At 38.7% G+C, this 18119-nt stretch overlaps 1 protein-coding gene across 1 annotated transcript in view; it reads right to left on the reverse strand.

The window, feature by feature from the left end:
- POLQ (DNA polymerase theta) overlaps positions 1-18119 on the reverse strand; it is a 53479-nt gene that overhangs the window by 21104 nt on the left and 14256 nt on the right. Inside the window, exons 7-17 of the mRNA XM_061988740.1 lie at positions 16517-16661; positions 16273-16419; positions 15637-15849; positions 12403-12545; positions 11079-11283; positions 10062-10204; positions 7161-7354; positions 6801-6925; positions 5165-5408; positions 1150-4295; positions 16-159 (exon numbers count right to left, since the gene is read on the reverse strand). Of these exons, the coding sequence (XP_061844724.1) occupies positions 16-159; positions 1150-4295; positions 5165-5408; positions 6801-6925; positions 7161-7354; positions 10062-10204; positions 11079-11283; positions 12403-12545; positions 15637-15849; positions 16273-16419; positions 16517-16661 (4849 nt within the window). The remainder of the gene's footprint in view (positions 1-15; positions 160-1149; positions 4296-5164; positions 5409-6800; positions 6926-7160; positions 7355-10061; positions 10205-11078; positions 11284-12402; positions 12546-15636; positions 15850-16272; positions 16420-16516; positions 16662-18119) is intronic.

Below are 18119 nucleotides of genomic sequence, written 5' to 3' on the forward strand. Positions count from 1 at the left end.
AACCTGTCCACTCACCAGTTTGGTCTTGTATCTGCTGCAAAGAGATGTAGTAGGCATCTTTTCCACCCCAACACACTGCAAGTCCAACTACCAAGATGTCTTCACAGCCTTGGACAGGAAATCCATCATCTTTAACTTGCATCCTCTGAGGAGAACTTCCTAAAGGAATAGTTTTTAAGTTACAACTATAAAATGGCATTCATAAATACAGTAGAGTTTGGATCCTGAAAATGTAAATACATCCAGTTGAGAATAAAATTCTTAAAAGAGCATAAATATCTTTTTTTTTATCTATAGGGAGAAAAATCTGCGTTTATTTAGAAGAAAAAACCCCAACCACATTTAGAACAGCAAAACTTTCTCTTAATAGAAACAACCACTCACATAGCATTCCTGAAAAACTCTGGCCTTTCCTAGCAATCTCTTCAAGAGTTGAGGCAGAAATGTATTTTTCTGCCCCAAAAAAATTGTTGATAGTTACGAAATTTTGTTGTTGTTGTTAAAGCAATATGACAGCAAAGAACCTAACCCTTTTTAATCTTGTTACTTTCAAGGAAGAGTATGTTTATACAGAAGCATATTAATACATTTGTGGGGAAAAAAAATGAAGCAACATTGCAACAACCCAGAGACTGGTCTGAGTTTCACATATGCATATAGTGCATCAAGTATACTTTTTTTGCAGTCTCAAAAATATTTAACCTTAGCCCAGAGGCAACCCCATAAGTAATGCTGCTCAGTGGAGACCCTGAACAACCTGTATAGTTTACTGTTAAATATATTATTCATTTTAACGTACACTAAAACTTATGACATGCAGAGACACACACAATAAAGGGACTGCACATCACAATCCATTTCAAAATTACATACATAATGAAACATTAAGAATCTTTAGATGCTCTCACATATAAACAAACTGCTAACACTCCATTGCTATCACCAAAAAACTACCAATGAAATGCTTGACAACAGTTCTCCATCCTCCTCTAATGCTCAGCTCCTTTGCTTTACCGAAGCTGACAATATTTAATTAACACCAGTAATTTTTCTCCTTTTTTTGTAAATCCTTTCCTTCTCCACTCCTCCTTTAAGCTCAAGATGCCACTCTGCTGTTCACAAAATAATGCGCTGGAACACAGAACTGACCTTTTTTGAATTTGCCACCAATCGTTGATTTGGGAGACAAAGGACATTTTGCTCTTTCACATGCCACTGAGATGGAGAATCTGCTTTTCTCCTTCCATTCTGCAACAAAAGTCTGGAAAAGTGCTTTGTCGCCTGCTACATCAATAATAGTGAAACTTTCAGCACTCAAAACATCCTGAGATAGTTGCAGTGAAAAGCCTTCGTCTATAGTGGAATTATCTTTTATCTCATCAGTCTCAGTCACGTCTACACTCTCAAGATCAACCTGAAGTGTTTTTACCTCCAGCTCTGAATTGCTGTCACTATTCTGCTGTGGCTGTACCAACTGCCCTTCATTCGTGCAGGTGATTTGTCTCTTCCTTGCAGATTTCACAGAGAGAGAAACTGAACCCTTTGGGAAAAGCTCTTTGGGGGGTGTTGGAGGAATAAACCCATTATTACTGTCTGGTGGAGGATAGGATGTTCTGTTGCTTCCCTTGAGTGGAATTGTTATGCAGTCTGTTTTCTGAAGATCCAAGCCTTCCTTTTTGTTTTCTTTAACCTTGAACCAGCTTTTTATATCCTGGCAAAAGGGCAAAGGCTCTGGCTGACAACAGTCAGACTCCAAAACTGGATTCAGCTCTTGGTTAGTAATAGAAACAGCTTTTTTCAAACAGGAGTTTACTGAAACGGGTTCAATGCCTGAGGGACTAGGCCATTTGTCTAATACATCCTGCAGTCCTGGACTTAGTTCAAACGAGTGGTCAGTCCATGCCACTGGATGGTTTGTCTTGTCTGAAGCTTGCAGGCTTCTCTCGAGCTTTTCACCTGGATCCCTTACTAAATACTTTGGTTTGTGGTCGTTGTTACAAATTGCTGGGTTTCTTAATCCTGATTGACTATGAAATGGAGAGGGAGGATTCTCCAGAAAAGACGGGGAGTTTGCATGATCTAAAACTCTAGCTATTAGATCAGAGCATGCTAGAGACACATCATTATGCTGCACAGGGTCCTCATACTCTTTCTGATTGCCACTGACATCGAATTTATTCTGAACAGGTCTTAGGTTCTGCAAAAGATCTTCAGGAGGAAGCAAAGCTCCTTGCTTCTCCACAGGTTCCTTTTTGTCAGCTTCTGTGATGTGAACAGCTGAAAGGTCGCTGACGTAACTGAAGCTATCATCAAACAGCAAGCTATCACTTATATTCAGGCTTGTTTCGGGGACAGGGTAGCATTCTACTTGTACAATGCCCTCCCTACCAAAAGGGGAGGTTGCTTTGTTAAGGTCTCTAGACACAGTCTCCCCTTTCACTGAATTTTGGGTCTGGTAATCTTGTAGAAAGCTGTGTAGCTGGGAGTCAGTCACTGAGAAATCACTTTCTTTAAGGCAAGGTGCAGTTTCCATTTCCTTCGTTACGGGTTGCAAATTAAGGCCTCCAGACTCTGAAACTTCATTACTGCAGTGCTGAGCTGTGTTTTTTGTAATGTTATTTGCTGTGATAAGACCCAATAAGCCTAGTTTCCTAGCTGTTGCAGCCAGTTTTTCATCAGTGGCATTCTCAGTCTGTAAAGTGCTTAGTTTCTTGGAGATTTCCTGCCATGGTATTGCTGCCAGCTCTGAACCTTGTATTCCCTGCTGTCCCATCGTTCCAGCTGTTCCCTCTTGTTTGATTATCATCTCAGTTTGAGTATCCAACTGGAAGCTGTCTTCAAAGTCTCTAGAGTCAGAAAATAGATCAGAGGAAGGACCAATCTGAATCTCATCTGCATTGCAAACACTTCTGGGTTTTACTAGAGAGGCTTTAAGAAAACTCTTAGGATGACTGTTGGCTTTCTGCAGAGCTCCAGTTTGTTGTAATATTCCATTGGGCTTTTCGCTCCCACTTCTGCCACCATTCTGTATCTGAATATGGCCGGATTTATCCTTACCAGGACAAAAACCCACAGGCCCCTGTATCCTGCCACCACTACGGACATGTCCATTTCCATAGAAGGTAGCAGTTACATTATGGAGATCTGTATCTAAAGCCATCTGCTGCTCACCAGTCATCGTCTTGGCACAGTTCACATCTGTTTGCATTTTATTAATGTTATTCTGCTTATCATTGGTATTGTCATTTCTCTGTGTCCTAGCATTAGAAAGTAGCACTACACCTTCTACAGAATGATGTGCCTCCATGTTGATGCGTGGAGGACCATGCAAAGTAGCAGGTGCCTGAAAACATGCTCTCCCCTTAGGCGTGCCTTCATTAGTGGTGGTAGGCTCTGTAAATAATCCTCCCATTTTATCTTTTCTCCCGAGATTCATTTTCCCCATCTGTACAGAATTTGAGACTTTATGAGTTACAGAACCAGTTTCCACCAATTCCTTATTATTTTGATCTGAAGAAAAATTATCTTTAGAGATGGTGGGGTGGAAAGGAGGTGGTTTTTGTATGTCTGTGCTAAGTATGTTTGAATCTTCAAGAAACGACTTCTGCAGTTTTGAAGTGGTATGTTTGTTCCTAGTCCGGTTTAAATGCATGTCCATACTTTTTATCAGTCTAGAGGCTGACGACTTTTTTCTCAACACTGGTGTTTTCCCTTGTTCAGTAGAGAGTTCTGGAATTGATCTACTGGAATCCGTCTTAGTTTTGACCAGAGAAATTCCTTCTACGTTTTCATTATCTCTGCACATATTTGTCCATTGTTTAGCGCTGAACCCAATATCATTGCTTTCCTCTGCTCGAGCCTGTTTCCTGCCTGGGACTTCACTCTCAAATCTGGAGTTTTCTGTACTACTGCTTAGTCGCCTTTTATATCCCTTTTTAATACTTGATAAGTTTCCAGTCTGAGAACTGAGGCCATTACAATGTGGAACTCTGCACCCTTTTTTGTTTAACACTCTTGAAGACTCAGAAGACTGCTCTCCATTTGATCTATGTAGTCTGTCTTCCAGTTCTGACTCACTGCTGATCATAGAGGATGTATCAGTCTCGAGAAAAGACTCTGGGTTCCACTGCACTCCCATCAGTGCCAAATCCTCCTGGAGAAGTCCTCTGGCTTCCTCCACAATGAGGGAAGCTGCTTCTCTTTCAGTTAAACCTTTCATTCCAGCCATCCAGATGCTGCACACAGTCCGACGCTCCTCTGCCGATTCTTCGTCTTCATCCACAGCCCTACGGACGCTACGGGAAAGGTAACAGAGAGATGTAAACATTCATGCAGAAAATAACAAACATCACAAGCAGCTGGCCCTATTCTGCTGCACTCTCGTTTATTTTGCTTCACAGCTTCCTGGCTTCAGAGAAGCACCATATCTTAAATACAAACATAATAGAAAATAACATTTTTCTGTATGTCAGATGATGTTGATGAAAGATATTACTGGCTGCACAACCCAAAGGCACTCCCAGGTTTCTGTGTCCAAACATGCACCCCAGATGAGCCTCAGTTCCCTACTAGGGCAAGATCCAGGTTTGAATCAATACTTCTCCAAGCACTGTTTTCCAGAGAAGGGAAACTTTAGAAGAATGAACAAGACAAGTATCACGGCACATTCCAACAGCTACTTGATCAATGAAGCCTGTCATGGTACTAACATGGAAATCACAAGATAATCTCAAACGATATACAGTAATAAATCGCCAATTCATTTGATCATAGGGTGGAGCTACAAAAGGTGTCCAGAAAGCATTAATAACTCACCCACAGTGCATTGAAAAGAGGAATAAGGAGAAACTTTAGGACTTGTAAGCTTACGTTGCAAATAAGAGATGATTCTGTCAATTTCAAAATAATCACTGGATGACTGTGATTAGTCACAGAGACTTACAAGTTATTTCTAACTAATGTTTGGTACCAAGTCTGGTTTGGTAATGTTTGGTACCAAATGTTTTCGACTAGATGATATCTAAAGGTCCCTTCCAACCCCTACCATTCTACCATGATTTTAAGTCCCAAAAGGTTGCTGTATTTTATTACAGGTTTCACTCTGCAATCTTTCACTTTACAAACAAACTCCTTTACCTGACTTCTGGACTTACTAATTTCTCACCTTTTGAATGGTACTGAGTTCTTCAGAGCAGTTGCAACATCATCAGGACTGGCTTTAGCAAGATCAGCCACGGTGACAAAGCCAGCGTTGTAAAGCGTCCTAGCGCGCTGTGCATTCAGTACAGACACTCGGACCAGGTCACAAAGCTCCCTGTGCACCCCAAAAGTGAGGCGGCTCTGGAACTGAGAAAGCAACAGCTCCATGTTGTGCCAGCCCAGTCGATTACAGAAAACTGTCACCATTCCTGGAACACAGGAGTTGCGTCAATGCCTTAACTGCAGTTCCAGTTCTACTAAACTGAATCCATTTCCCCACCCTGCCCCCAGCTGATCTGGCATTCACATTTCTTACCTTCCCATTACTTCACTTATGCTGAAAGGTACTCTTTCCTGACATGCCCAAGCTGCAGAATGGAGACTAACTGATGTTTATTGTAACTATGACTAGGTGCTGGTCTTGCAGAACGCAAATCTAGAATTAACTAGTGTATCAGTGAGGCAGAAATTCTCAAAGCACACACATATCCTGTAACAGGAGTCCTGTGAACACAACACACTGAAGTAAAGATGACAGAAAAGTAGTGATAAGAGGCATTAAGTGAAGTCACAGATCTTTAAGGAAAGCCAGCACTGATGCCCATAAGAGCAGAACTTGGCCTGCAGAACTTACTTACTGAGAGCAGCATAGGAGGTAGCAAAGCCTACAATAAAGGTTATAACTGTAGTCCCCACCATATGAGAGGAAGAAAAGAGCAGGGAAAAGACAGTTCCTTACTCAGAGATTGCATCTGTGGAATATGAAAATAACTAAAAGACATGGCTTCCACCACTATTTTTACAGTGATTATAGAATGCAACTTTTATCATATCTCATATGTCATGTCAACAGTTAATTTCACTTCCCAAATAACTTTTGTGAAAATTATTAGCACTGGGAAGAGAAAATTATGAAACTGCTACAACAAAAAGTTATTTATACTTCCAGAATTAATTTAAACTATTCTGCATCAGTTGGCGTGACCTTTTCATTTTGGGGCTTTGACTCATGCTGCAACCCACACATAGGGTTTCTCAAAGTGGAGCTAAAACTGTCTTAAAAATTGAAGATCCACTTATGGAGTAATGGAGGACTTAAGCAACAGAAAAAAAAAAATCTCAGTCACATGGTGGGCTGTTACTTCTACTCCCACATAGCCCTCTTAAGAAAGTTAAGTTAAAGGTAACAGCTGTCTGACCTCTTGTTATCTGGTAATAAATGGCCCATAAACTACTCATGGTTTAAAAATTTTAAACTTACACTTTCTGGTCAATTTACTTTGCAATCAGGGGAGAGGCACGCTAAGTCTTAGAGACCCCAAACTTCACTCATCTTGAAAGATACTCTTCCCTGGTAGACCTAAACTGCAGAATGGACTTGTACTTATTTCCATACTTAGTATTTAACAAGCTATACTCCTGCACAGTACAGAGATTATATCCACAGACCACAAAGCAGGGGCAACCACAGATTAAGCTATAAAGCTGGAAGTGGTTTTACAAGACTGTTGTTAGTACCACACTACGGTATCTTATCCTCATATCTGGAAAGAAAGAAAACAGACTATAGACTCCTGGAGTATTTTGCTCAGGCAACTCACCTGCATAGGTGGCAGCAGATTGCTGCAAGGATTGAAGCTGGCCACGACTACAGCCATATTTCTCAGTCATGTCCTTTAAGGGCACCTCGCTGATTAAATCCAGAAGGGCAAGACTGGTGAAAAATCTGTAGAAGTGCACATGGAAATGAAGTCATCATCCAGGAAACATTAGTGTATAAGGAAAAATGCACTGTGATAGCACAGGACAGAATGGCACAATGGCATTGCACACAGAAGGAAAAAAGATGGCTTTCAAAAACATCAGCACTAACATCTTAAGCCAGCAGTGCCCTCAGCCCAGAGCAAATCAGGTCTAGATTGTCACTCAGCAAGAGAGACAGTACACCTGTTTGTGTCTACCTTTTGTGGATGGCCATTTGTCTATGCTGTTTCTCTGTTTTAGCTGTGATTTTGCCCTTTATAGAGCGAGCCAGAAAACCTTCTTCAATTCCCACCAGCTCTGCCACACGTTTCATTGAAGCAGGGAGCTTCTCCCATAAGCAGAAAAACTGGTACCAATCAATTATGGTCCAATCCTCATACACTGGGGTGACCTAGAGAAAATAAGACAATGCAATGTAAAACTATTTCAAAGAAACAAACAGAAAAGAGTTCTGGGTAAACAAAAATACAGTCTAGGGAATACAGTTAGAGCATCCTACACACTACTCAGAGGCAATGAGTCATAAACATGTACCCTGAAGAAAGCAAAAGCTCTTCTAACCTATTTTTTAAAAATATTTAATTGATGAGATCTGACTCATATGTGTATTGGAATGATTAAAGAATTTGGAATCTTTGTCAGATTGCTCCCTAAATGCAAGCCATCAGAAGATATTAAAGTTGAATATTTGTTCTCCTTGAACAAAACAAAGCTTTGTTCCTTTTTTAACAAAACTGACAGATATCTATCAACTCTTAAATCCATTAGCAACCACACTAATCAGTGCCACGGCATCTGATAAAGCAGGAGGGAACAGAGATTTAGCAAGAACTTGGTGAAGCTTTCATTTATCTGGAGTACAAGAAACCTCATCTTTTATTAACACTAACAAAAAAGCATTCACACACTTTTAGACAGAAAACCAATTCTGTTATCATTCAGTCAGCACATAAGTTGTTTCAGTACAAAGAGACAAAATGTCTTCATATCTGTAATGATATACTGCAAGATTAATTATTTTGAAATAACTAACAGCTGTTGGGGAGTATTTAACACAACACAGAATATCAGAGAGCTACGTAGTTGTAAATCATCCACGCTCCTTCACCTGCTGAGAAGAACGGGAGTTAATAGGGTGGGGGATTCCCTTTTTTTGGGATTTTTTGGTTTTGTTTATTTTCCTTAAAAGAAAACTCTTGTCCTAGCCTAGCAAATACTTACTTGTTTTCATTCATTTTCCTAACATTTTTATTTCCAAAGTCTTGGAATTCAGTCTTATATTTGTGCAAGATTTAAGCCTAAATGATTAAAAAGCACTACAGCAAATAATTTCCTTGCAGCCCATAAGGAACACAGAGAACAATCATTTAAGAAAAAGAAGCCATCAAATCTAAACAAACCTTCACCCTTGAAAATGATTAGACTTGCAAGAAAGTGTTTTAGGCTAGCTTAATGGAAAAAAATCTCAATTTGTTCAACAGTATATTTGATTTAAAATAACATTAGACAAGCTGCTGCAATTAAAAAGTACAGGGTAAAAAAGAAATATTGCCAGTAAAATATATTGCCAGCACTGTCTCTGCTCCAGAACATGAGCAAAAATAATCTTTTTTTTTTTTCCTGTTATGGAGATGCAAACAGGAAAAAAAAAATCACTAGTGTGTGACGCAAACCAGTCCGCTTTGCCTAGTAGAAATAGAACAAAATATAATGTGGTCCTCTAAAACAGAGATATGGGTACATATGGGATACCAGTAGAGTAAAAAAAACCAAAACAAAACAAACCAACAAAAAAAACCCCAAAAAAACAACCTCTATCACTATTAGCTAATAACTAGGAACAGAGCCAGTAGAGATAGGCACCCTCAATCTCTTGCCTCCCTCTGTCCAGTAGCTCAACAACTCTTGTAACCACAAGCATATTCTATTTGGAATGAACTTGTTTTTTCAGGCACAATGCCCAAATTTTGCCTTTGGTTTATCAGCCTGGTAAAGAAAATACACTTTATACTTAAGGAGGCTAAAGACAACTGTCAAATTTTGGGTGATGACTCCGTGACAATATTTACAAATATCTAAAGGGTGGGCGTCAGGAGGTTGGGACATCCCTTTTTTCCATTGTATCTAGCAACAGGACAAGGGGTAATGGGATGAAGCTGGAACACAAAAAGTTCCATTTAAACATAAGAAAAAACTATTTCACTGATCAGGTGAGGGAGCCCTGGCACAGGCTGCCCAGGGAGGATGTGGAGTCTCCTTCTCTGGAGGTCTTCAAGACCTTCCTGGACATGTTCCTATGTGACCTGATCTAGATGAACCTCCTTCTGCAGGGAAGTTGGACTAGATGATCTCTAAAGGTCCCTTCCAACCCTACCATTCTATGATGGGCCTCTGGCAATTGTGAATCCTAAGATGTTCATTGAAGCTCCTTCTTGTTGCCTAATCTTCACAGGTTCATGGCTTCTTCTCCAAAGGTCTTAAATAGCATTACTTAATTTTTTATGTGTACATAAATCTTGACAAACTTTAGGACACTTTCTCCTCAAAGGATTTACTATGCTGCTTCTTTAGCCCTGGCAGCATCACCAGGCAAGTAAAATAAATGAGAGGTGGATTTCACCGTTACTGAACCAAGGAAAGGTCCACCAATAGGAAAAACGCAGGGTAGTTCTCTGAGGCTTTTTCTAGGCAAAACAGATGTTAAAACCCCAAAAGTCTTCTGAGCTTCAAAAAGTAATCCGAGATACAGCCTGCTGATCTTAACCACACAACAAAAGCAATTTCTTTCATCAACTTCAAGGGTCTCAGAAAAATTACCATTATCCTACATCCAAAACTTAAAGTTTTGAAATCTTTCAAAGTTAGGAGTGATAAAAATGGGCTTAGATGGACATGCAACACCTGTATACACAATAGACACTATGTGAAGAGACTAATTCTAAAGAACACTCAATTTAGAGTCTTTTGTTCATGAAGGATGAACTAAGCAAAGCACAAAAACACTCTCATGTTCACAGAGTTCTCAAGAGCTCTGCATTGTGCTCTCCTTTCTTCACCTTTGGCAGCACAATATACAAAACACAGAATTAAGAACATACCAAATAGACAATATGCAGATCGTTCTCCAGAACAAAGCTTTTCATAGCTCGCTGCAGGTCAGCAAAGATTTCCATGGCTTCAGTTGGTGAAAGTGAAGAGGAAAGACTAGCAGAGCCAAGATGTGTTGGATGATAAATCTTTGCTGTTTAAAAACAAAAAAACAAAAAAATCCATAGAGAAACACTTAAATCCAAGTTTATGTCTTGTTTTGAGATTATAATGTATTTTGTGGATACCAATTCTACTAACTTCTCCCAACTGCTCTTTCAAGAAGAAATAGCATGTTTCTCCATTCTGAAAACAGGAAAATTGAAACAATAGAAAGTTTAGATTTGCCTAAGGCTAAACTAGCCTTTTTCAGAGGCCAGATCCCTCTAACTATTCAGACTAACAGTTGTGATAACTATTTGAACAAAAAACTCCAGAATCCCATTTGCCATCCTGCCTAGGAGTTATCATTTTGAGTCTTTCTTTCTTGTGAATACTAAATATCTCCTATCATCTTTTCTTTAAAAAACAGACAAAAAATAACTTGTAATGGGTTACTAGTATTGTAAGAGTCACATCCTCAGATATTTAAAGAAAACAGCCAAAATCAGGAAAAAGCACAGTCGTGTACACAAGGTGTTCCAGGAGAGAATTGCACTCTTAGAATGTGCTGGTTCCTCTTCAGAAAGACAAAAAACATAGCCTACAGTTAATGTGCACAAATCCTACAGTAAAAGTATGCCTTGTTTAAAATTATTTTGGGAGTTTGTAGACTAGGTGCATCCGTCTTAGAGGGGATATGCAGAGAGAGGCCTTCCAAGAACATCTGTATGTCAAATATGTTAAAGCAGATATAAAGATGCCCTCTGGGAAGCTAAAAAAATTATTGGTACACATGATTATTTAAAATATAAACAAAAATGCATAGAAGTCCTCATTATAAAGTTACACTCAACATCTACCAGCTGCAGAAGATTTGCTCATTCAAAACTGCTAACTACAATCATTGGAAAGAATAGCAACATTACCTTTCACATCTTTGCCAGAGTCCAGAACCTCAATGAATTCATTTTCCAGCAACCACGCCACACAAGCCTCAATAGGTCCAGTCTGTACTTTGTCTTTCGCTTTCTCATTTCCCCACTGGCTTTCTTTCAAACTGGATGCAAGAAGAGTGCAAGAAGCGTAGGTCTGCACATCATCTGGAGTGTTGGCCACTCCCCCTACTATGATCTGTTGAAAAAAACTAATTGTTTGTATTTCCAGAGAAGCACTAGGACGATGGAACATTAGATCAAAGAATCACAACAGATTGATCCATCAGATATCTACATTTTCAAGAACCAGGTCAAGAGGGGAACAGGATGCAAAGCAACTGCCAACCTTCAAGGACTTTTAGCAGAAAGTTAAGACACCATAAGTAGAACTAAGAGGATTAAGCTATGGGAAAGAATGAATTATTAAGTCTCATTTTAATAGTGTAGACACATATAGTACCAATTTAGACTTGAGACTAGCCTTAGGCATTCTGCTTAGCCAACACTGTGAAATACTTTTAAGGGGTTAGAACGCAAATTGTTGTTTTCTAAGGACAAAAAGCAAAGCAGGAAGGAGGAGTTCTCCTCAGGCTCTTCAGCATACTGCAATTTTCTCTTAATAAATGTGAGTGCTATACTCCACCATTGTTTTTCTGACTGAAAGAGATATTTTTCCCCTTGAATTTTGTTTTTGTTTTTCACATAACTGCTTTTGCCATGTGAGTCACTTCCACACAAGTGTCTTCCCTGAGACAGCAAGGCGCTAAACTAAAGCATTTCTTCCATGGTTTCAGTGGATTTTTTTTCACATTATAAAGCAACACCATCAGCAAGGAAAGCTCATCTTATCTAGCTCTTATGTAGAAAAATGCATTTAGAAATTCCATTGGTCTGTTAAAAATGTTCTACAGATATCATTATGGCCCGATTCAGGCTACAAAGCCTCTGGGATCAGTAATTTACAAGAATAACCCAGTTAAGACTGTCAGGTCTCACATTTTAAAATTTAAAAAATTATACTTATTTCTGCCTACAGTTTGAGTATATCTAAATGCAAAAAGAAAGCTTAGTAACCCTTGTTTAAGCATGCTCACATCCTAATCTGCAGCAGAGACTGAAATACACCAAACAAAATGCTGAATAGTGAAGCAAGCTGGCAGAACCAAGTAATTTTCTTCTGAAGTTTGGGTTGACAAGGGAGGAAATAGAAGAAAAAGACAGTGCACAGAAAACATCTGATGGTGTCACAAAAGAAACCATCCTACAATTACAAGAGTGTAAGCAAAGTTTTAAGCCCTCTCCACAAATCCTGTACCTCAAGTATTGCTCTTTTCATGCTAGAAGAAACACCTTCGCCTTCTCTTCTAAGCAAACAACTGCGAACGGGCTTCAGATATCCCTGAAGTAGAGCAGTTCCTTTTGATCTTTCTGAGGGCTTGCAAACTAAAATGCTCTCACCTACAGGAAGATAAAAAAAAACAAACAAAACACCAAAAAGGCCATTAAGGACCTCAATATTGCATTTTTTGCACTTTTTAAATAGCTACATATAGTTTGCCAAGGATATATTATTGGAATGAAAAACTGTAGGTATTTTTTAAAAAGGTGAATAAAAAAGAAAAGAGTGTATATCTGTTCCTATAGAAGCATATAGAAGCTTCCATAGAACTGTAAAACTTAAGAACTAAAAGCAGAGCAAACTTAAAAGTTACGTTGGGCTAGTCAGAGCCTTGCCAAATCAGCTAAAGAGGTTCCATAGCCTCTCTGTGCCCCTGCTTTGCTGCTGAACCACTCTCACTTCTTGTTCTGCAATCGACCGGAACTATAATAGACAGTGGCATCAATTTTTCTCCTGCACTGCATTATTTAACTGAAAAGATTCTCAAAAGCAAGAAGAAAAAACATTCTCTGAACTTTCATATATGTGTACACACACACACACAAAACGTTAAGTATCCTAAATGGTTTCCACTGAAAGTACATCTAAATATACTTTACCTTAAAATTCTCAATATGACATTAACTTAATCCCTAACTACTGAAACTCTGTGGAAGAAAACAAAGGTACCATAGATTTAAATAAAAAAATAAAATAATAGGCTAATTCCTTTAATGAGATAATAGCACAGATTACCCATGGAAAATGCAGTGGTCATATAAAGGAGATTCTTTTCAATAAAGCCATTACAGAGAAACTAGGTCCCTGAGAGACCTAGCTAGTTAGAAGCTCTCTCAACTGGCAAGGGATAAATGAATCGTGGGTAGAACAAGCTTGCCTTTGACTAAGAAGGAAGCATTAGATTTAGATCAGCTGTAAAGTAAGTATCATGATAGGTTTATGATAACTTATTAAGATTTAAGTGTACACAGCATGGACACCAAGGTAATTTTGGTAGTGGGTATTTTATTAAGCTCCTAGGAGCATTACGATGAAACCGTAGCCGTGGTAATGCTACAGTAATTAGCAAATCCAGAGGAATTGAAAACACAACTGCACTTAAATTTAATGAACAGAATAAATACCACAAATGCAGGTGAGTAACCAAACACAGCTTAAACATGATTAAATAAATGAATTACAGGATGAAAGATATGCTTAGAGGATGTGTCTCTGGGATCTTTTTTTTTCGTGACAGGTAAAACTTTTGACATCTGTGAACCACATACTTTTGCCAGAGCTGAGAGAAGATTAACTTCCTGTAAGCATTGTTTTGTGAAAGCAAAGTTTATTTTGACTTAAGCAATAAAGAACATCCATTAATTTTGTATTTGGGTTCTGACATGACCTACAAGTCCCTCTGAAAGCTTTGACTCTTTGGTGTGATAAATCTAACGGAAGATGGGTGTCCACTTGGCCTTACGTTATCTGACAGTCATTGAAGACTTGGGGGAAACCCTTTCCCAAGAAGCCACTGAGAATTTAAAGCAAATAATTGAACCCTACTAAATAGGAAAAAAAGGGGAAAAAAAGGAATTAAGTTGTTCTAAGATCACTTATTGAACATGTCAGATGAGATAGGAAGTCTAGGTTAGCATCAGACTAGAGAAACACCAGAAGGCTCTGGCTGTCCTACACCTAAAACTCCATTAAAAGCAAAAAAGGCCCAACTAACATTTCTAGGTTTTGTCCAGTAATACTGAACAGCTTTACTTATGTAACCTTGGAAACGTGACTGTTTTGATGAATGTAAAACCAAACCAATTTCATTTTCTAAAATGATGTTTTAAAACTTGCACCAAATCAGAAAAATTAAAATATCTAAATGTCAGACAATCCAACACTACAATGTTGGGAGGGGAGGAGGAAATCAACCCAGCAGCATTTATCTGCTGTCTGTCAGCTGAATTTCTTATCTATATAAGGCATTTTTTCCCAGCTGAAGCTGCTGTCTTCCAGCCTCCCTACTCCGTGAAAGAGTAGCAGCTGGCAACATAGCTTTATGTTCTCATCCAAAAGACTCTGTAGAGTGGGAAAAAATGGTACATTCATGAAGCTCATCAGCATAAAATCAACTGCTTACTGTGCAAAACACAGTCACATCAGAACTGTTAAAAAGGGTACTAATTACTGCAACTTGAAGGGGGAAAAAAAAGAAACTTCAAGGAATAATGTAATTTTACACCTGCCAGCTACACTCAAATGACAAAGTCTGGAAAATTTCAAAATACAGCATGCAGCTGCCTTTTTCTTTAACACTTAGGGATAGCTCACAGAGATATAGGTCGCAAAATGCTCTGTTGCTATGCTACTCTGGCAAAAATAGAAAGTTAAACGTAAGAACAGTTTCCTTACATAGGGTTCCAGCAAGCACCAGTCAGACCATCAGTGGGGCAAATCACACTTCCTCGCCTCTGTTGAACTCCTTATTCTCTACTGTGTTTATACTTGTTTAATCCACTTTTTACAAATATCACCCATGAAGATAAATTTCTAATGCAAATTGAAACAACAGGCAGGATTCTTCCGTGGAACATCCATCACTGCCACTGCATGTGTAAAGACGCAATATTATTTATGAACTACTGTTCATATTTTCATGTCTTTCTGTCACATTATTACTTTTGAGATCCATAATAGTTAAGGTGAAGTTTAGAAGAAATTTAATGAATCCAAATCAGAACTTTAGACAACAGAAAAAGTTTGTCAAATTATGGTCATAGACTTTAAACCTGTCTAACATTTTAGGGCTGTCCAATGAGAGGCTGCTGTAAATTTTCTCACTGAAACTGTAAACACCTTAGTAAACTGACCATGAATCACAGCATTAAGGCAAATGAACACCACAGCTTCAGAAACTAACAAGAATTAAAAGGAGAAAATAGCCCATTCCTGAAGTAACTGACATGTAAATATCAAAGTCTCATGCAGTGACTCCCCTGGGAATTGCAATTTTTACTCCATTAATACCAAACAAATTCATCTTGATTAACTTAATGATACTGAATGCCGAAGGAATTCATCATGATTAGTCCGTAATTGCAAAGCACTGCCCCGGTTTTAATCAGGTTAATGCTGTTCTTACAGTATGTCAATAAAGCCTCTCCTTACCCTCTGTGTCTACTCCTTTCCTGCCAGCCCTTCCAGCCATTTGCTTGTAAGTGAGAACGTCCAACAGTTTGCCACCAAACATGGGAGTTCGTATAATTACTCGACGTGCAGGTAAATTCACTCCAGATGAAAGTGTGGAAGTCGCTGCTAGGACTCTAATCAAGCCCTGGCGAAAAGCTCCTTCAATGATGTCACGTTCATCAAAAGTAAGACCTGAGGAGAGATAGCTTTTATCAAACCTAGTCATGGACAGACTGCATTTAAGAACTAATATTAGCTCTTAATATTCTTAAGGATTCTTCCAATATTCTCTTAATAATGTCAAGCAAGGGGAAGAACAAATACACTTAAAGAACATTTGCCATTAAGTGTTAGGAACTAGATTCACAGCACTACCTCAGTTAACTTCTTTCACAGTGAAGCAAAATGTCATCAGTTTTTATAATCCACTTGGCAGTTATAAACTAGCTTTTCCAAGGTGCCTGTATACGTTGTAGCAAGATGAACAACTATTTACTGCATTATTTACAAGCACTGCAAACAACTGGATGTAACAAATACAGTTGGAAACTACAGCAAAAAGAACCCAGAAGACTCAACCATTAAAGAATTTAAGACCAAGATATTCAGGAATACCTGCATGATGAAATGCCACTCCCCATGGCAAAGTACGCTGGAGCACAGAGTCCAGACCTGAGATGGAACGTTTTAGCTGATCCAGAACCTCATTGATCCCTTCTCTGTCCACAACAACTGGAGCAAGGGCTGATTTTTTCGCAGAACCTTGAAAGAGAAAATACTTTTAAAGTTTCTACTAAAATTAATTTTCATTAAAGGCTTTGTGTATACTACAGTCTTCTATTAACTACTTTTCTCTTACTCTCATCCTGTTGCAAACTGTAGAATTCCCTGGCAATGATGTCTGCCAGCTTCTCACACCAGTTCTTGGATGGGCAGAAAAGCAGGACTGAATGGCCTTCACAAACAGTCTCATAACAAAGGCTCACAACATGGTCTTCATCTCCCTGAATTGAGACAAAATATTTTCAATGCACTCTCACACTGAATGGGATTTGTAGATGCTGTCATTCTTCTCTGTCACAGTAGGAATCTTCTACTTCAAGTCAGAAAGTAAAGCAAACAAAGAAGATGGAGCACTGTTGTCTTATGTTTCTGTCTTTAGGAAGTCCAAGCACTAACATGACCACATGGTTGAGGATAGTCCTATATCTACCCATGAATAAATCTAAGGTTTTATGTCTTGTTTTCATACATCTGTTTTTTTAATGAAGGCCACAAAGTGCATGAAAAAATAACACTGCAACAACCATGTCATGGCTAACAGCAGTGGAGAAGAACTAGGAAGAGCCCCAATGGGAAACATCCCTCTACAATAACTAAGGAACACTTATTAACTAGGATATCTGAACTGAAAACACGAGATGCAGAAGTTTAAGCATCCCCAATAAGATGCACTCAGCAAGCACTGACCAAATACTGCAAGCATTCAAAAGCACTGTAGAGGGGTTTTATGACTACTTATACAGATGTGCATGCAAAACCCTACTCTTTATAGCTTGCCTTTTTGGTTTTGAGATCCCAAGGGAGTTCCTGCAACTGATCTGTTTTGATTGGCTAAGCCAGAATCTCTTGGAGTAAGCTGTCCTCTTAGACACCAGCTGTCTAAACTGTTGAGTCATAAGCCTAGGTTAGTTCTTTCTCACTTAATTTAGTACCTATCCAAAGGAATTACTTCAAGAAATATCCAAAAAGAGAGATGCAACATCACCACCTCAATATGACTGCAGTGAGGCAAGCTTCCAGATACTCGTCACAAACATTTCCTTCTGCTTTTAGGGTCCTTTCTCTTTGCTGTGCCACCATGCTACTGACAACAGAATGTTTGCACATGAGAATTGAGTGCAAAACATTCCAAAATATTGTTAACATTCAGCCTGTACTGTTCAACTACACTAGTACTACACAAAGTAGCTGAAAGGACTGGGCAGAGAATTCACCCTTCAAATGCTTCACAGCAAAGGTACTAAGTAGGAAGTGAAAATTTCCCATTTCTACCCATTTTGTTCTTCAAAGTCATTACAGTATGTTATCTTTAACTTTTCATATCCTTTTCAAGTGCACAAAAGACCTAAATACTGAAAATAGATTCAGAAAGATCAGGATGGACATTTGCCTTCTAATCATTGACAAAATTAGATCATTTAGCATTTTAATGCAAAAAGGTTCAGTGTCAGATTTTAATGCAAATACACTCTTCCAATGATTAAGGCAAATTCCTTGGCCTAACCAGGAAATATTTCCTTTCATTTATGAATGACGTAAGATGGGGTGGTGAGTAAGGGGAGAATCAAACTCTTTATATTTTTCAAGTGCTCAGAAACAAGACAACTGCAAAGTCAACTTTGTCTTTAAGTCATATTCAAGAAACTTCCAGAACTTCATAAGTGTGTGTTTTGTTTTGT

This window comes from Colius striatus, chromosome 1 (genome assembly GCF_028858725.1).
Source record: "Colius striatus isolate bColStr4 chromosome 1, bColStr4.1.hap1, whole genome shotgun sequence".
Classification (NCBI taxonomy): Eukaryota; Metazoa; Chordata; class Aves; order Coliiformes; family Coliidae; genus Colius; species Colius striatus.